At 40.7% G+C, this 21,102-nt stretch overlaps 1 protein-coding gene across 9 annotated transcripts in view; it reads right to left on the minus strand.

Moving 5' to 3' along the window:
* GRIP1 (glutamate receptor interacting protein 1) overlaps positions 1–21,102 on the minus strand; it is a 463,528-nt gene that overhangs the window by 50,822 nt on the left and 391,604 nt on the right. For 7 of the 9 annotated variants that reach the window (XM_060777502.2, XM_060777497.2, XM_060777500.2 and 4 more), the window contains 3 exons: positions 9,092–9,239; positions 7,322–7,491; positions 795–950 (listed from right to left, as the gene is read on the minus strand). In XM_060777502.2, the coding sequence (XP_060633485.1) occupies positions 795–950; positions 7,322–7,491; positions 9,092–9,239 (474 nt within the window). The remainder of the gene's footprint in view (positions 1–794; positions 951–7,321; positions 7,492–9,091; positions 9,240–21,102) is intronic. The other 2 variants (XM_060777501.2, XM_060777504.2) reach the window with 1 other exon arrangement.

Genomic DNA, 21,102 nt, shown 5'->3' on the forward strand with positions numbered 1-21,102 from the left:
TGTAGTAATGGTAAGGCTGTGGAACATATTTTCGTTCTAGTGGACCACTGGTGATCCACGGACCACAGGTTGGGAACCACTGATCTAATTACAGTACAACCCTCCTATCCACGAATTTGATATCGATGATTTCACTTACCCACTCTGAAAACTCCCCACCTTGAAGTTTTTGTGAGTCCCTTTATGCCCCCAGTATGATTCTTTGGTATGCTTCCAGAAAAAGTATAGTAAAATATATTATTCTACACTGTTCATGGTTTCAGGTTTCCACAGTGTGTGTGTGTGTGTGTTGGGGGGGGGGGGGAATCTTGGAACACATTCCCTGTGGATACGGAAGTTATACTGTACTGAAACAACCATCATTTCCATAATGAATACAACTGAATTTTGACAGTAGATTAAATACACAGCTCTGTGAATAAACACACATTAATGTGGTTAAACACACTGAATCTAGCAATGGTTATTTAAATAAAGGTGATTTCTGACACAGCCTTTAGGCAGGAAAGTTAAAATCAATTAGATACTAAACTGAGGTCAGTATGTAATACACTTGGAAAATTGTATCTGAAAAGTTTTCAAATATTTTTCATAGTTTCCAAAATAGCGAGGTAAGTTAAAGAAGGAAAATGGCAAGATGTCAGAAATAACCTCGCATGGATTTGAGGAAAAAGTGAGACATCACTAAACAAAGTGGTGAAAGAATGAGACAAAGAGGGCAAGATGGAGAAAATAATAATGATAATTGTGATAAGAGTAATAATAATGTCATGAAGAAAAGCACAGAACATTACAAAGGTTTTTTTGCGGAGACGTTTTCTGGCATTTCAGGGCTGGCATCCTGGAATTGTCAGGGTGGTAGGTGTTATAGTGATGGTAGTTGGGGGCACCACTCGGGTTGTTGGCATAAGGATCCCACATAAGTTGCTGGTTGCTCCTTTGAACCTTCGCTGCCCACATGGAGGGATGAGAAGGAACAAAACAAAACAAAACAGAAAAGGACCAAAGAAGAGGGAAGGTAAATGGATTATGTAAGCAAATTAAAAAGGAACAAAAATGAAAACAGTGTGAAACTAAAAAAACCCTTACACCCGAGTCCTCTTTTTGGGCAGAAAGCAAATATCAGTATATTTCAGTGACAAACTTTCTACAGATTCAGCCCTAAATTATTTGAAGCCTTTTAAAGGACTAGTGTGTACTCAATCAATTTTTAATCTGCCTATGTCTTTAGCTGCTATGATTAAACCTTTAACAGAACACATTTAAGTCAACATTATTACTATGTATGATGTACAATTAGTAATTAAGTTCTGAAAATATCCACCCACTTAGGAGTGTGTGTGTGTCTTTAAAAAAAACCTCAAGTAAAATAAAGCAAGGGCCCATATATCACATTCTACACAGTAATTCAGGGTGGTTTACTTGCCAGTCATTTCAATTTACTGCTTTGACATTTTAATTTTACCACCATCCATCACTGGTACTATATTATCCTGGGCAATATACTCCCATCTCTCAAGCATCAGCACAAAAATTCCATTTAGGGGAATTTATTAAAAAAGACAAAGCAGAATCTAAAGTCATCTTTTATTGTTCTGAGGTGTGGTTTTTGAGAGTATCTGTCGCCTACAAAACAGAAAATACACCTGAACGCCCTCTCATACTCAATTTCATGACATATACACCTTAAACTAGGCATGGCAGAAATCTATCAAAAGGAAAAAGAAGAGGAAACATAGCAGTGATCTGATTACAGCCAGAAAAATAGGAAAATTATAACTAGCCTTTATCTTTATTATATCTTACACAAAGTACTACATAAATTCAAATATGCAGCACAGCATATGTTATTCTAAATAAGGTTAAATATGACATATTTGATTTACTTTATTTGTACCAATGGGAAAGGGGAGGGCTTTATTATCTTGAAATTTTTTTATCACTCATCTTGTAGTCCTGGGGTCATTGCACAAAAGACAAATCCATAATATTTTTGCAGTAAGTACTGGTATATATACACACAGGTCTGCCTGTGTGTAGTTGAAAGAGATTCTCAAGAAAGATGACAACTTTTTTAATGGTGTCAGAAGCAACTTGAGAAACTGAAAATCACTTCTGGTGTGAGAGAATTGGGTGTCTGCAGAGACGTTGCCCAGGGGACGCCTGAATGTGTTACCATCCTGTGGGAGGCTTCCCTCATGTCCCTGCATGGGAAGCTGGAGCTGACAGACTGGAGCTCACCCTATCTCGCAGATTCAAACCTCCGACCTTCAGATCAGCATTTCAGCCGGTACAAGGGTGTAATCCATTGCGTCACTGCGGCTCCCAGCAATATCCCAATATCCATAGATTTGAGATCCATTGTTTCACTTAGCCATAGCCCAAAATACTTTTCTTCCCCATAAGAAGTTAGCTTCTGTTGGTCCTTCAATGCTATTTTATTGTTTATTTTTGGCCAAACATCATAGAATAGCACTGGATGAACAACAGAGGCTCACAAATACTTCTGTTTGTGATCCTCACAACATACTTGTGATCCTCCCAATTATGTTTCCAGCCAAAGTATAGTCAAATATACTGTTATCTGTAGTTTGGGGTATTAAGGAGCAGGTTGGAATGTATACCTCATGGATACAGGGGCCATACTGTCTATGTTTTTCAATCATTTTATTACTTGTACTTGAGTCTTATAGTATTCTTCTGGGATATTCAGTCGCTCTTTAAAACCAAAGAACTTTTCTGTAAATTTGTTCTGGATTCCAATTAATCATTCAAAATATAAATAATTAACAATTAAAACAACTGAAACTTATTAGCAAAATGTTTGGTGTTCTGCCTTCCTCGGTTGCTCAAAACAAAAGCAAACTATCTCCAATTCACAAAGTTGGTGATGGTCTAAAGCGGATGAAGGAGGCAAGTGTTATCCTCTAGATCAGGAGTCCACAAACTTTTTAAACAGAGGGCCAGGTCACAGTCCCTCAAACTGTTGGAGGACCGGCTTATAATTTGAAAAAGACATGAATTAATTCCTATGCACACTGCACATATCTTATTTGTAATGCAAAAAAAAAAAAAAAAACCAACAACAACACTTTAAAACAATACAATAATTAGAATGAATAACAATTTTAATAAATATAAACTTATTGATATTTCAGTGGGAAGTGTGGGCCTGCTTTTGGCTGATGGGATAAGATTGTTGTTGTTGTTGTTGTTGTGTGCTTTCAAATAATTTCAGACTTAGGTTGACCCTGAGCGAGGGCCAGGTAAATGAGCTTGGAGGGCTGCATCCACCTCCCCGGGCCTTAGATTGAGGACCATGCTCTAGATGAATGAGAAAAGTCCTCTTATTCTGCTGCTAAGATTCATAAATTTGTTATAGACATTGGGTTTTTCTCTTTCATTATACTACATTTATGATTTAAGATCTTAAATGTGTAGAATTATTATGAGTTTATTATGTTTTATACTGCTGAATTTCTCTATTACACTTGTATGATGGATAGGCTGGGTTTTAATGGTCTGTGACCGCACAAGAAATACATACACACAGAATAATCTTGTAGGTTGTGACCATGTGGTATTAGGGCCATAAATCTGGAGATCCAGAAATTACCCCCTTTTTTTGAACAGTGCTTAAAAGAAATCGCACTTCAGTTCCAGAAACCAAACAAACCAGGGAAGTGGTAGTGCTTCCAAATTAAAATCACCAAATCGGATACTCAGGCTTCATAATTCAGACTGCAGACTTGTAATTCCTTCATTGTGTGTGAAGGTCTGTGGTTGTTTTTCTTATGTATTACTATGTGTCCTTCTGTATGTTTATATTCAAGCATATAAATAAGAAGGATTGGAAGGTGATATCTTGTTTGATTTAGTAAGTACTGCCAATACATGTGCTTGAGATACATCTAGGTGATGAAACACTTAGTAACGCAAGAGTGCAATCCAGAATTGCTGGCCTGTTTTAACCAGCCATCTTCACAGCTTTGGTAGCTGACACAAAACTATAATAGACGTGCTTTAGCAAGGATTTCAGAATTTGCTTGCAGTAAATAAATTTCTCTGAGGATGATATGCCAGTTAAGAGATGGCGAATGGATATATACACAGTGCTATACTAAGATTTTGCTAATACGGTGCTTCCTCGCTGCCTCACGGTTCACTTTATGCGGACTCGCTATTTCGCTTTTTTAAAAAACCAATGTATTTTTGAATAAATATGAATTTATTAGCGCTGGCAGAGCGAGGGCGCTGAGGTCAGGGAGAGGGAGAGGAGGCCACCACTGAGAGCAAAGGAAGCACCACGACCTTCGATGAGCCCTCTGCAACCGCCTTCTCTTTTCCTGTCTGCGCCTCCTTGCTACTCCAGCGAGCTCTCCCTCCGCCTCCCGGCTGACCTGCCTGCCTGAGCCACAGGTCAGGGTGCCCAGCGAGGAGAACCAGCTGGTCCCCAAAGAGGTAAGCAGGCGGGCTCGAGGCCCAAAGGCTCTGGAGGCGGAGGGGACAGGTTCGGGGACAGGGTCGGGAGAGCGAGGGCCACCTTCGGCAGAGAAGGCCTTGGCCGAGCAGGTGTGCTCTTTCCCTTCCTCCCTGCTGAGGACCAGGCCTGGCCTTTCCTCAGTGGCCTTTTGTCGAAGCGCTAATGATTTAGGAAGGAGGGGCGAAAAGGAGGAGGAGGAGGGGAGGGGGAGCCAGACATCCTTATTTTGTGGATTTTCACTTATTGCGGTGGCTCCTGGAACGGAACCCCCGCGATAAGTGAGGGAACACTGTAGATTTACATACTTTTGTTTGTTAACTACCCCCTGCATACACATCTCAGATGCAACTTGCAAAATCTGAGGAAAACTAATCTGTGCAGAAGTCTCAGGAACCACGGGCAGCCTTCACTTGCTGTTGCTAAACATTGTGGTTTGAATGACACAAGCTTTCCCAAATGACCAGCATTCGTGCCACCAAAAGTGGTAATCCATGGTGTTATTCTCATTGCCTTCCATTTCTACCAGACCATACTGTAATTTTGTAGTTAAAATAAAAAATAATTTCACAAAATGTTACTACAAATATGCAGCCACAACAAAAGCAATGGTGTGTGTTTATGAAAATATGAGATTTGAAGTCTCATTGTAATTGCATAATAATGCCAGACTGATTGGAATGCACATGTATAAGAAGGTTCAAAAATTAAAATGGATTCATGGGGTATTTAAAAAAAAATAATTTCTGGGAAGGAGAAGCCCCCGGCCGGCACCATGGCGGGCAGGAGGAAGTCTTCAACAGAAATGTCTCTTTATATTGGTGTGTGCTCACCTCCCTTATCATCTGGTTTAGTTCGCATCTCACTAGTGACACCACCATGTTTTGAACAGAAAAGTTTCATGCAGCCATGCTTGAGAAAAGAGAGATAATGCCTATGGCTTTAGTTCAGAGGACAACACTGCTCTTGTCTCCAGTACTATCCTATGAAAACCATGCCTATATGTTGTTGTTGTTCATTCGTTCAGTCGTCTCCGACTCTTTGTGACCTCATGGATCAGCCCACGCCAGAGCTCCCTGTCAGCCGTTACCACCCCCAGCTCCGAGAATCATTTGCAACCAATATTATTTTCCAAAACCTGGCTTCTAAAAGGAGTGAAATGTTCAGTGAGGAGTATGCACACATAATCCAATGGATATAGTGCCAGATTTCATTATCAGATTCCAAATTTTATCTGGCATGTTTATCATGTGATCTCTGTTGGAGTTTATGCTTTTTTGAACATCAGCTGCATTCTTGTGGTGCTCATGCCACATTACCCATCTTCTACAGTAACAGCTGTAGAAGGATGCTTTTTCTTAACTGTGCTCAAGTAGAAATAGAAAGGACTGCAGAAAAATTAGCTGTAGAACACAGGAAAACCATGCAGCAAGGTAAGACGAGATAAAAAACAAACAGAATCGCAGTCCTTTTTATAATTCAGGCCCCCTTCACATCACAAACAGTGTTGAAATGTTCAAGGTGTATTGAATGCATGTCTCTATAAAACATGTCACTTTCACCTCTTGCCTCAAGGGAGTGCTGAGATAAGCTCTCTGTGATGACTATAAGGACCAATTTGTATCTCTGCATGTGACCTTTACACTCTCCTTGCTGGTCCCGCTCGAACAGAAGCCCACCAGTTCCTAGTGAATGTGATTAGTTAGCCCTATCACTTAGATTATACTCAGCATTAAAACTTTCTCTTAATTAATTAAGGCATTAACATGCACATTATCACTGCCCTTGGCAGTAAAATATGTCATTAATTCTTATAGTCCAGCATAGATAACCCACTAGATAGAAAATATTAAATGTTTCTTGAGCAAATATAGTTCTGTCTTCGTCATATCAACCAAAAGCAAAATAACCTATTATGAAGATTGGTTCATCCTCTGTTTTTAACAGAAAAGTAGTAGGGGGCACATGGTCTGAACAAGCATGATGATGGCTTTACAAATATCCAACCTGAAACATTGCATTATTGTATAAACCATACAGTTTAAAATGATTATTGTCTGTGGAACTCTCTTCCCAGTGACATTGGATTGCCCTCCTCCCTCTTGTCCTTTAGAAAGAAACTCAAAACCTGGTTATGGGACCAAGCGTTTGAACAGTAGAGGCAGCAATCTAGAAGGAGACCCAATTTGTGTGAATGACAATGGACTGACCCGGGCTATGATTTCAAACCTGTGTGATTTTAAACAATGTTTTCGTATTTTAATGCATTAATGAATTGTTTTAATTGCTATTATTATTTATTACTGTTGTTGGCATTGAATGAATGCCTGATGTGAAGCTGCCCTGAGTCCTCCTCTGGGGGTGAGAAGGACAGGATATAAATATGCGAAATAAATAAATTTATAAACAAAGATGCGAGAGTATTTGGTGCTTTAAACTAGCAAAACACATTCCTTTCATTTACAACCATGTATGACATTTTATGTGAAACAAGACTATAAGGAAATCTTTAGGAGAGATTGGAGTATCACCCCTCAAAGCATGAAGGATAGATACAGAATGGATTTCTTGAAATATATTCAATTTCAAACAAGCCTCACTTAATGTTTCTAGACTGTTATCTCCGACACCAAATTAGTAGGAAGTCCCACAACTCAGTTCTGAGTAAATGTGACCACGACTGGACAAAAGTATATTTTTAGTAAGCGTATTCTTAAAACTGAGATTTTAATAGCAGAAGAAACAGAACATTGTTCAAAACTGACAAAATATTAATTTTATAGATATATATGCACATTCTGAAACCATAGGCAACAACATGAAAAAGCACAAGTTTCCTACCATGTTCTGGTCCTTTAAGAGCCAGCCGTGTCTGATGATGAGGGAGAATCTCTAGTTTGACATTGTCAGAAGTATTCGCCAAGAACTGTGTTGCTTCTGCCAATGTACAGTACTCCATGCTGGTGCCGTCAATGGAGAGAATATGATCTCCAATATGTAATGCGCCACATCTGTGGAAAAATAAACACTTCAAAGTAGTTCAGTGTGTTCTTTGCTGGGTGCATTTTGTTTTCCAGCAGATCATACACAGCATCTGCTTCTTTTTTCCCCTTCTGTCTTAAATTAGAGAAAGACAGTCTTTATAACACCTGTCAAACCATAAATACCAATAGAGCTAACGTTAGAAATAGTTAAAAGGTTAGATTGTGTTATTGATTACATTTATTTTGCCAAAAGCTGAATACATTAAAAAGAAGAAGTTCAGTCACAGAACTTGAATGGCAATAAGTGAATGGGAAGCAGAATAAACAGGAATAGCTTAGCTTAAGAAAGCTCTCTCACATAGGAACGCTGTTTGGTGAATGGTTTGAAAATTAAATATCGATTTGGAGAAGATCTGTAGATGGCAATGGAAACATAGACTAATCAAATTAATAATTAATTAGCCATTGCAATTAGACAGAAACCCAGAAGGAGAGGAAGCTGGGTGCTACAATTTGCAGCACTCAAGGAATTGGCTACTGGATGAGTTGAGAAATGCAAACACAGCAGTCAGCATCCTGACATACCAGTCATGCAGGCAACTTCTTTAGTTGGTTACCTCCCCTGTGAAATGGGAGAAAAACAGAGGGAGAAAATAAAAGCATGATGCCCCCTGAAAGCAGAATACACCAGGATCAGTGCTTGTAAATCCCAAAGCCAAAAGGTTCATAGTAGAATTGTAGGTTGACTCAATCATTTCCAAGATCTTTGGTTTTAAAAAAATAGAGAAAGATTAGCAAAGAAAGGGAGGCGATTCAGAGGGCAAATCTATGGAAGGCAACATGAGAGAAACACCGCATATATTCCACAATTTTAGATCTGAGGAATATATATCTGAGGCAGAAGTATCAGAGCACAACATAGGGCAAGGAATGAAGAGCAGTGTGTATGGCTATCACTTAAAGGGAACTGCACCAAAACAGATGCATTTGTAAGACCTGTTACTTATTTAAATGGTACTGCTGAAATAATGCATGTCCTAAAGTGTGTCAGCAACATGAAATGTTTGGAAAGTTCTGCTCTAGATCAAAGCTTTTGGGTGTACTAATCTTGCCTACATTTAGGTTGACAGCCTGCAATTAAACAGGATGCTGCCAAGTGTCTTCATTTGTCTTGTGAGTGCAAGGTTTTCATATGATGTAGGATCCTGGAAGCTAAGCAGGGTTAACCCTGGAGCGCCCGATAGTGCAATGGGTTGAACAATGTTCTGTTGTATCGGCAGGACTGAAGACCGACAGGTCAGAGGTTTGAATCCGGGAAGAGCATGGATGAGCTCCCTCTGTCAGCTCCAGCTCCTTATACGGGGGCATGAGAGAAGGACCCACAAGGATGGTAAAATCTGGATGTCCTCTGGGCAACGTCCTTGCAGACGGCCAATTCTCTCACATCAGAAGCGACTTGCAGCTTCTCACAAAAAAGGAGGTCAACCCTAGTTAATACTTAGATGGGAGGCTGCCAATGAATACCAGCTATAAGGAACTGGTAAAACTTCCTTCAAATATTTATTGCTTAAGAAAACACTTTAAAATCAATTGGGTTGCCGTAAGTCAGCCCTTCTGCAATACTCACCTGTCTGCAATACTTGCAGATTTTATTTTATCTATGATAATGACTTGTTTGCTGCAGCACATCGAGGTAGATAGGGCAACCCCCAGAGCAGAGCCAGCTGTTTTGGCAACTTCAACAAGCAGTGGCCCAGAAGCACTTGCTACGGAATCTGTAAAAAGCAAAAGCAATGCCTCATCAGTATGCATTTCATTTCCTATAAAGCTCTCATTACCAAAAAGATTCCTAAAATCAAATATTTGTTTATGTGCATTTCCCCAAAGGTTGATAGGATATTTCAAATGGTCCCAATACCTGGGACAAAGCTGGTGATTTTTGTTAGTCCTTCTGGAGTTTATATCCATATTAAAGTCTCAATTGTCTCTCACTCAGACAGCAATCTTACCGTACCTTGCTTTGCAATTAGCCTTGAAGCATTAAACCCGAAGAGGTAACAATCATTGTGCTCAGTGCAGTATCATCTCTCTCTTTGCTAACAATCCACTTAGCCCCCAGTGTGCTGTTTGGATTAGCAGCAACTGGCACAGTGAAAAGTATGGCAATTATCAGCAAAATTCACATGGGCTAAGAAATGCTGAATCAGCACACCTGACATTCACAAAGCCAACAATCTGGAATCCGTAATGGAACTGTTGTAAACAGAACATCCCTATGGATCAAGCTATGTGGCATATTGGAACGGGCCACTTACATTTTGAAGCAAAAGCTGGTGCACAGTTCTTATTTGGCATATGTTCCCCCATCCGCTTTGGGAACCTGTTACAGTTTTATTGTGACAATTGCACCCTCTTGACTGTTGTTTGGCGTTGTGGTTTGTTGCTGTCAGCAGTATCTTTGCAGTAAATACTATCGAGGGATGACAGGAAGCTAACTGGACCTCATCTCAACACGTTACAGATCTAGATCTGCTGATTCTTCAGAATAAAAGTGAACCTATTAAACCTGTCTTACAGTAAGTGTGAATACTTTGATAAACAGTGTAAATCTAAGTTTCTAAACATTTTGCCAGAACAGTGGGAGTAACTCCCTCCTTGTATTTATGATGCCATTAAGTCAGTGGTTCCCAACTTTTTTTTGACCAGGGACCACTTGACCAGGAACCATTTTGACCAGGGACTACTCTCCAACATTAGTACCAAAAAGGTTACGAATCAGTTTTTGGTCAACTTTAGATTTGATTTGGGGTGCTGATTCAGAAAATTGCATTGGATAGACCACATCAGCCCTAGTTTCTGATACAGAACATATGCCATGGTCAGCAACAGGGAAGGACTGGCAGGCGGCACAAAAGGAGTGGAAACAAAATAAAGAAAATAAAGAATTAAATAAATAAATAAAGAGGAAGGAGGCTCACGAACCAGATTTCCATCCCCATGGCTCACTGGTGTACTAAGCCTATTTTCCTTGTTAGCATGATAAGCCTACAGATGTTACGGAGCAGAGGGGGAGACGAGAAAAAGGTAAATATAGTATATACACTGTCCACAATCTAAGGTTCACCAGAAAAGACTGAACACCAACTGAATGAAAAAGATAGTACTACAGTTTGACAATAAAAAGAATCAACCAAACAGAAACAACTAAGAAGTATCTTCAAGCAGAAAAGGCAAGAAGATAACCAACTGGAATAAAAAAATACAGCATAAGAAGACATGATTATTAGGTTTAAAGGACATAGAAGAAACATAAACTTTCCAAAATTTTAGTAGTGTAAACAATGAATGTTAGAGTAATAGAGATCAAAAACTGAATGTAATTCAATATAATGTTTTAAAAGTTTTCTTACCTCCCTCCCCTAGCCACCCTCCTTGTTTTTAATACCATTTTAATTAAAAGAGATATTGTTTATAGGTATATATTTAAAAGAGCAGTTGGGGTGTGCGGATGGAAAGAGTTGATGGGCTGAAGAATATTGCTTACACTATAACTACTGTTAGAGAAAAAGAAAAGAAAAAAACTCCATCCCTATCTAAGGCGTAGGTAAGATTTGTTTATAATTTATCAGACATTTGTTAATAGTAATCTATTAAATTACTAACAATAACATGAATAAATCTAGGATAGACTACTGCAATGCGCTCTATATGGGGTTGCCTTTGAATACTTTTTGGAAGCTTCAAATAGTCCAACGAGAGGCAGCCAGGTTAATAACTGGAGCGGCATACAACTCTCATGTTACGTCAACTCCACTGGTTGCCAGTTTGCTACCAACCAAGCACAATTCAAAGTGCTGGCTTTGGTCTATAAAGCCCTAAATGGTCCCAGCCCAATTTACCTGTCCAAATGCATCTCCCTCTATGAACCATTGTGGAGATTAAGATCACCCGGGGAGGCCCTGCTCTCCGTCCTGCCACTGTCACAGGTGCGACTGGCAGGGACAAGAGAGAGGGCCTTCTAAGTGATTTCCCCTTGGCTACAGAACTCCCTTCCTAGTGAGATTAGACCAGCTCCCTCCCTCCTGTCCTTCAGCAGGATGGTAAAAACTTGGCTGTGAAACCAAGCTTTTGGGACAGTGCAATAAGGCAGCAATAGGAAACCTTCCCATGCCAACTAGATTCGATGCGGATGATTGAGATGGTTTTAAACAGTGTTGATGCTGAGATATATGATTTTAATGTTTATGTATGAGTATAATCTATTTATATCCCGGCATTGAATGTATGCCATGATACTATAAATTAATTAAAAGAAAATTTAAAAAAAGAAAAAAGTGTACGAGGGAAGAGGGCACTGCGTGGTCATAAAACCAAAATGCAAACAATGACAAAAGAACAGACCATGCATCAGATATAAGGTTTCTGGATATAATATAGAATGGTTGAAAGAGAGGATAATAAAAAAAAGGAAGTCATGAAAAAGTCTTGAAGCAAATTCCCAGTCTCATAGACATTACAGTCACCAGCGTTCACTGCCATTTGGTTCTTTAAAATATTAGAGGGTAGTAACATCCCTTAATTAAAGTTCACTGGAAGCCAAAATCAAGGAAAACCAAGTGAACAAACACTGTTACCACATTGGGGAGAACAGAAGACAAGTGGCCAACTAAGAAAAATCAGAAAACAATTATCAAGTCGAGGTCCCTTGACAAAGACTGATTAGATTATCATGTGCAAGCAAAAGGCATGAGTATGAAAAATGAATCATATAGATATAAATTATTCATGTGTAAAAAAGATGTTTCAGTCATTAAGATATTTACACCATGACTAAATCACTTACACACTATGTTGATTTATCGGCCATGTAATTGCATAAGATATGCTCATGAGTGTTTGCATGGAAAACACTCTGAGATTTTTATTTTGCTCAGAAGTTTCCCCAGTTTCAACACTGCATCTCAATTAGGACACAAAGCTTGATTAAAGCCTCTAAGGAGGCCTGAAATTACTTTTGGCATGCTAATAGCAACCTTGGTTTATTCTGCTGAACAGGACTTTCCCCTTCTTCACAAGCACACATCACAAGGAATTTTTTTTTTAGAATCAACCTCAAATGGGATATGCACAGAAATTTGGAGAATACCACCTCCATGAAGTTTCTCTCTATTATCTAAAATATTCTGAAAATAATCTAAGAGGGTTTTTTTTTTTTTTACAAAAAGAAACTACATAAGGAAGGATGAACTAGCACAACCCTAATTATTCTTGACAGATTCCAAGGTACATTTCAAGCTGAATATGCTCCAATATAAATGGCACATAGATGTCAGAAAGAGGCATTGTTCTGGATGCTTATGAAATAAGGGGAGGTCAAAGACCACATATAGCTACAAGTGATTGTTGTTGAGATCAACCATTTAAAATTAATTTCAAAAGTAAGGTTGGGTGAATAGGGACAAGATGTCACCAAGTCCATTAACACCAGCTGTTGCCATTGCTTAAGGGCACTAGAATTATTCCATCTGTTATTTTGGGTGATCATCTCTTTCTTCCTGCTAGCATGAATACTAATCAAGACACCCGTGTTGACTATAAATCCAGCACTTTTTGAACACTTCACAGAAATAAAAGTCTACAGAGAATTTGCTAGCTTTTGTAGAATAAGCTGAATAATGTTTTTGTGAGAGCCTGGCTCCCTGTTAATTTGCTGACAGTATTATTCGTAATTTTTCAGAAATATTTTTTCTAGACTCAGCTATGGCTTGCTGATTGTACCTAATGCAATAATTAAGGGCACTTCCAGATAGCACTTAATCACAGATCTGTTGGTCCCAGGATTTCTGCCTCCGTTGCCCAGACTTGATGCTTTGTTCCAAGATATAGAGGCTCCCAAGATGGCCGCGGCAGGACTTCCGCCAGAAACTGGCATTTTTTTTTAAAAAAAAAAAACCTCACGGAGTGTGGATATGTGGATCTTCAAACACAGTGTTCCCTCACTTATCGTGGGTATTACATTGCGGGACCACCCGCGAAAGTGAAAATCTACGAAGCAGGGACACAGGAGCCTGGAAGAGCCACTGCCGCTGTTGCCACTCTTCTCTCTCACTAGCTCACCCCCCCCCCCCACTCGCTACTCAACGGGCCAAGTCCTGGTTCTGCCACCAGGACCTAGACTGGTGAGTTAGCAAGTGAAGGAGGGTGCATGAGTGAGTGAGTGAGGGCAGCAGTGGCAGCAGAAGCAGGAGCCTGGCCACCTCTTCCAGGCTCCTGCTTCAGCCTTTGTGGCCCTCCCTCCCTTGCTCGCTCACTCGCCCTCCCTCCCTCACTACTCACCAAGCTGGGTCCCGGTGGCAGAACCAGGACTTGGCCCGGTGAGTAGAGAGTAATGTGATGGCACGAGTGGCGCCACCTATGTATAGAACTGTTAGTTGTAAGATTTAAACTGTTGTATCATGCTTAATCCTGCCCCTTTTTACCCTGTTTATGTATAGTTGTATGGATTGGTTGCTTGTAGCTGTCAATCAGTATTGTTTGGCTCCACCTCTTCCTGCATGAGGGGAGAGCTTCCTTTTTTCTTTTCATTCTGCCATCAGAGTTCATACCACATGAACGTGTGTAAAAGACTTGATTCTAAAGGACCCTGATTTAAGTTACCTCTTAGCATCAACTCTGAGGTTTTTTTAACCTTTGGGACTCATGCTTTATGTCCAGATCATCCTGGACAACATTGAGGAGACTCAAGCGCATTCAAACCGGTTCTTTTGGTACCAAAGGAAGATTCTGAGTTTTCAAAACATAGGCCATCTGAACTGGGGTTGTGGTTTGCTCTGGCATTCACAGCCATTGAGGAAAGAGGAAACTTGGTGAGGCTTCTCAGCTTCAAACCCCTTGGACTCAGGACTGATTGAGACTGTAACGTATGTTTTCCTTCACCCCTCTAAAGTTTTCCAGCTCATTGCTTTGAAGAAATGACTTTGTGATAAATAAAACTTATTTTGAGTTATTTACAGCGTTTTGGGTTCTTGAAGGTTCCAGTTTCCTATAGGAGGGCAAGAAGCAATCCCCTGGGGGAAAGATGCCACGTCCATCCCTCCTTTATTGAGAATTATAGCCCCCAGGCGTGACGGCACAAGCAAGCAAATCAGGACAGGTGGGTGAGCAAGTGAGGGGAGGAGGACCGCAAAGATGGAAGAGGCAGCCAGGCTCTTGCTTTGGCCGCTGCTTCTGCCTTTGCAGCCCTCTCTTGCCTGCTCACCCGCCTTCCCTTGCTCGCTCACTACTCATCGGACCGCATCCCGGTGGCAGAACCAGGACTTGGCCTGGTGAGTAGCAAGGATGGAAAACCGCGAAACAGCGAGTCTGCGAAAAGCTAACTACAAAGTAGCGAGGGAACACTGTATACGGATAACCGCAAAAGTTCCATTTTTTGAGCTGGCCAGAAAAACTGTTTTATGAAGTATCTCCCACACAAATAAGCCTCATGGGGTAGAACCACTACTGCCCAAGTCAGTAGTACACAAATAGGAACACACACTTTTAAGCCAGGAACAGAACTTTATCTAGTATTTTAAACAACCTGGCTGCCTGGACATCTGTCTAGACAGACTTGGTTGTGTAATTGTGACATCCAACAACAGGATGCTGTTTCTGGGTTATACATGGCTTTTTCTATTAGCCACCTGCATGGCCTTGACTCTCAGTATTTACATTCCTTTCTAGCACTTCAATGCCCCTCCTTCAGCCTCTTTGGGTGGTAAAAACCTTGGAGGTTCAGATGTGTATATATGCAGAGATTTCTATATCCGCATATCTGCAAAAGTTCCGTTTTATGTGCAGGCTAGAAAAACTGTGCCCTCTACACAGGTCCGTAGCCAGGATTTTGATTCGGGGGGGGGGGGGGGGCTGAGTCTGAGCGAAAGAGGGTCTATCCTAGCAAACCTTTTGTATCGTTACCCCAATACCCCCATGCTTATGGGATATATTGAGTATGGTGATCAGATCATGATATGAATAAACGTAACAGTTTAAATAATGAACCAATAAGGCCTTCTCGCGGACCACCATGAGAATTTCAGGGGGGGGGGGGTGAAGCCCCCAAGCCCCCCCCCCCCGGCTACATGCCTGCCTCCACATGTTTCATAAAGTATCTGCCACACAAAGAAAGTTTTCTGGATAGGACTACTTCTGTCTAAGTCAACACTACACAAAGGAACAGGAACACACACTTTCAAGCCAGGAACAGAACTTTGTAATTATTGTCACTTTTCACAGGCTGCCTGGCCATCTGTCCAGACTGGTTTAGTAGTGTAGTAGTGGCACTGAACAACAGGGTGATGTTCCTGGGTTATACATGCCAGTCCCTGATTGCTCTTCTTCTGAAAAGATGTACACCTATTACATTTACTAAGGTTTGTCCTGGCCATAGAAAATGTGCCCTCCACATGTTTCATGAAGTTTCTGGCACACAAACAATTTTTTTGCCTTCTACTCAAGTGTCACCTTCTTTTTAGGAACTGACTAATCGGGAACAAGCATCTAAAACCCAGGAACAAAACCAGATAAGAAATCCCGTGATTTCCGATTGCAGAGACATATAGACATGCAAAGATCTGGATATTCGGCTAAAAACTGTGATATTCCTGTACCTGAAAATCTTGCTTTTTTGCATTTTGTTGCGATTACTTCCAGGTTTACAGAGAACAGCATCTGCCCCCCCCCCCCCCGATTGCTGCGGGAGCTCCTGGGATAAAGGTACTGTCTGGATGGGCCCTAAAATTGCACCTAGCAATCCAGATATTTCAACTTTAGGCATTCACTTTTTCCACAAAGGAATCCACATTTATTGGTTTTGATTTTTTTAATACAAAAAACCAAAGTGATGGGGAAACAGGGTTTTCTCAGCAGATAGAGAAGACAGCCTCTACATTCTCAACATGGCTCTTTTTCATTCATAATGTCAATCTCTTAACATTTCTCTCTTAAAAAAAAAAAAACCAGCAACTGGCATACATTGATCTCTGTCCCGCAGGTAGATGTCAACTAGGATTAATAGAAATAGAATGGCTGTATCAAGCAGATCCTTGAGTGCTTTTATATTTTTACCACCAAATATAAAAGTGACCCACTAAGAAAATCCAACAAATGCTACATTCAGCAAAGGACAAGACGGATCCTCACACCTCTGCAGGAGTCTATTTTGTACTATGCAGCTGTGGACAAGTCTACATAGGGACCACCAAATGCAGCATTGCCCAAACACGAATCAAGGAACATGAAAGGCACTGAAGACTAATTCATAGAGAAGTAATAGCAGAACACCCGATGAACCAACCTGGACACAGCGTATTATTTGAGAACGCAGAAATGTTGGACCTTTCTAACAACTACCATGTAACACTACATAAGAGAAGCCACTGAAATCCACAAATGTCAACAGAAAGGAGGAAACGATGAAAATGAACAAAATCTGGCTACCAATATTTAAAAACTCAAAATCAGTACAGTAAATAGAGCAATATTCAAGAAGCAGGGGAATTTCAGACAAAGATAAATCAGGGCCAGCTAACATCTCCAAAGGATGAAGCTACAAGGCCATTAAAAGCCTCAAGCAGACGAGAGTTCTTTCAACCATCCAGGACATTCCACAGATATATAAACCTCATTTGCCTAGTTTCTCAACCTCTGAGGATGCCTGCCATAGATGTGGGCAGAATGTCAGGAGGGAATGCTTCTGGAACATGGCAAAACAGGCTGAAAAACTCACAACAACACAGGATACAATTATTTTAAAGAACTATATATTTTAACACTTAAATGGAGAGAGTGGTTTTAAAATAGTTTAAAATAGAAAAGCAGAACTTGGAAATGCTTTTGTTTGGACTACAACTACCAAAGTCATCCAGCCACTGGCATGCTGGCTAGGAGATCCTGAAACCTACAGTTAAAAAAAACCAAGTTTGAAGTCAGAACCCTGTTTGAAGTCAGAATTCTGCTGCCTAAATTTAAGAGCAGTTCCTTGAACAAAGTTTGCAGGGATCCCGTAGAATCTTCTCCATGGAGGACCTTCTCATGAAATATTGGGCAACTATCTGTTTGGGGTTGTTTGAAACAGGAAATTAAATAAATTGATTCATTGGTTACTTTCCAATATAGTAACTGAGAAATAAATCTATGAATTATCCAATGCAAATTAATCTCGATAGACATACTAGCTGTAAAATAAATTAACATATTTGCTTTTATCCTAAAGACTAACCATGGGAGCAAGCTGGGAATGGACATCTGCCATTTCCATCACACGAAATCCTATATAAGACTGAAAGAAAGCATTTCCCGGTATTACAGAAATCCCTTGTCCATCTGCTGCTCCTCCAGTTCTTCCTAAGAGGGACATTTGTCCTTTTCTCTGCTAGTTGTGTTAAACAAGACACAAATAGCAAAAAGGAGGGTTGTACCAACACCATCTCCTCCTCCCCCCATTTCTGCATTAATAATTTACCCTTTCTAGAGAGATGACTCACAATGTACAACAAAACGTGATGCCAGTATTTTCCATTCTTTTGTTTTCTCTGACCATGTTTGAATATTCCTTCATGCAAATGCACTTACTTAATCATCATAGATTTTATACTAGCACAGTCTGGATACCAAGCAAATAAATTAGCTATGCTTGTTTTTCCCCCTTACCTGTATGGAGATAATGACTTTTTAATGTAAGAAGTCTAATTCACAATGAGTAATGTCCTTTACTTTAAAAACATTGGAGAAATTTGACCAGGAATAAGCATATTTCTAAAGCCCCTTTCACCAAGGAAGGTATAATTCTGCAGGGAAATTTAGATAAGGAGCAATTGTAAACCTATTTCCTAAAAAAACTCCAAAAAACAAAAAAGCAACCTGGAAATTGAAGTACATACAAGTGCTACAATACATACTAATTATATATCAGGGCTATTGAGGATGCTGCCTTCTCCAAAGGTCTTGATTATACCATCTGTACAACCTTTGCATTGCCATTTGCTTTTATCAATATAATATTGTTCATACAATAGCTAAATGCATGCTTCATTAGTCAGAGTAACCTTTAATGTCTTCCAGGTTTTGTGGAAGAAATCAGAAACTCTATCAGCCAGCAAGCCCTGACAGTGTCAAAGCTGTCACTAATATGCTCCACAACAGTTTGCATTATGCATATGCTTAACACAGTTAATCAAGTGTGAAACCCAATGCCCACACAAACATTGGACGGGAATAGGTTGGTGTGCTGTGCCAGACAGTGTGCAGGTGGTAAAGCAGGACAATATCTAAATAATAAAACAACTCTTTAAAAATTAATATGATACTTAGAGGATTGGCTTCAAGACTCAACATAGTAACGTATGTGTCAGTGCCCTCATGAGCTTAGAAAAGCCATGCGCTTGCAGGGGCGTTGACTGTTCCATTCAATGCAGATGGATGGAGATAAAAAAGTCCCTCAAAACCATGGGGGAAGGCATACAGCTTCCCTATTAATGCTGAAGAGATGAGTGGACAGCTGGGACAGGACACAGAAATATGTTTGTTGTTTGTTCATTCAGTCGTTTCTGACTCTTCGTGATCTCAAGGACCAGCCCACACCAGATATCTGCTTGTACTCATCCATTACGTTTTCATGGCAAGAATACTGGAGTGGGTTGCCATTACCTTTATATCTTTACATGGATAGTATACGACATACCATGGGTGCTCAAGAGCTTCGTGTTCTCAGCAAGTATTATAGGTATTACAGTATTATAGATCCACCCAGAGGAAAAGTGTTCTTGCCCTGCATCAAGGGAACCACTGACCGCATAGGGAAGCTGATGAGGACACACAACATACAAACTATCTACAAACCCAAAAACCAAAAACCAAAGTCCTCTTCTAGCAGTCACCATCCAATCCCTCTCCAATGCCAGAGATGCAGCTTAAGGGTGTAACTTTAGACACTGATGACAATTTCTGCTACCTTGGCAGCCACCTCTCCACCAAAGTCAACATCGACACTGAAATATAACACTGCCTGAGCTCTGCGAGTGCAGCATTTTTCCAAATGAAGCAGAGAGTGTTTGAGGACCGGGACATCCGTAGGGTTACCAAGGTGCTTGTTTATAAAGCTATTGTCCTCCCAACCCTGCTGTTGTTGTTCATTCGTTCAGTCGTCTCCGACTCTTCGTGACCTCATGGACCAGCCCATGCCAGAGCTCCCTGTTGGCCGTTACCACCCCCAGCTCCCTCAAGGTCAGTCCAGTCACTTCAAGCCCAACCCTGCTATATGCCTGCAAAACGTGGACTGTCTACAGATGTCACATGCAAATTCTGGAACGATTCCATCAGCACTGCCTCCGGAAAATCCTGCAAATCTCTTGCGAAGACAAGCGGATAAATGTCAGTGTGCTGGAAGAAGCAAAGACCACCAGCATTGAAGTGATGGTCCTCTGCCATCAACTCCGCTGGACCAGCCACGTTTCCAGATGCCTGACCACCGTCTCCCAAAGCAGTTGCTTAACTCTGAACTCAAGAATGGAAAACGGAATGTTGGTAGACAGGAAAATAGATTTAAAGATGGGCTCAAAGCCAACCTTAAAAACTCTGGCATACACACTGAGAATTGGGAAGCCCTGGCCAGTGAGCGCTTCAGCTGGAGGTCAGCTGTGACCAGCAGTGCTGCAGAATTTGAAGAAGCACAAATGGAGGGTGAAAGAGAGAAATGTGCCAAGAGGAAGGCGCATCAAGCCAACCCTGACCGGGACTGCCTTCCACCTGGAAACCAATGCCCTCACTGTGGGAGATGATGCAGATCAAGAATGGGGTTCCATAGCCACCTATGGACCCACCCTGGAGGATTATCCTACTCAGACAACGAGGGATTGCCTAAGTAAGTATCTACAGACCCACCAAGAAAATCTAACAAATGCTACGTTCAGCAATGTACAAGAGGGATCCTCTCACCTATGCAGGAGTCTACTGTATACCATGCAGCTGTGGACAAGTCTACATAGGGACCACCCAACACAGCATTCCCCAAACTCGAATCAAGGAACATGAAAGGCACTGGAGACTACTTCAGCCAGAGAAGTCAGCCATAGCAGAGCACCTGATGAACCAACCTTGACACAGCATATTATTTGAGAACACAGAAATGCTGGACCACTCCAACAACCACCAAGTCAGACTACACAGAGAAGCCATTGAAATCAACAAGCATGTGGACAATTTCAACAGAAAGGAAGAAACCATGAAAATGAACAAAATCTGGCTACCAGTACTAAAAAAAAAACCTCTAAAATTATAACAGTAAATAAAAAACCAAAACTCAAAAAGGGGAATTCCAGACAAAAAACAATCAGGAAGACCTGATCACCTCTCAACAAAGGAATTTCTCAGGCAGTAACAAGCCACACCTAAAAACTGTCAGGCCATCAAATGCTAATCAAGGTGGCCAATTGAAACATTCACACCTGGCTCCAACAGACAAGAGTTCTTTCTCCCACCCTGGACCTTCTACAGATATATAAACCCAATTTTCCTAGTTTCCAACAAACCTCACAACCTCTGAGGATGCCTGCCATAGATGCAGGCGAAACATCAGGAGAGAAAGCTTCTGGAACATGGCCA

Source organism: Anolis sagrei, chromosome 5, assembly GCF_037176765.1.
Source record: "Anolis sagrei isolate rAnoSag1 chromosome 5, rAnoSag1.mat, whole genome shotgun sequence".
Taxonomy (NCBI): Eukaryota; Metazoa; Chordata; class Lepidosauria; order Squamata; family Dactyloidae; genus Anolis; species Anolis sagrei.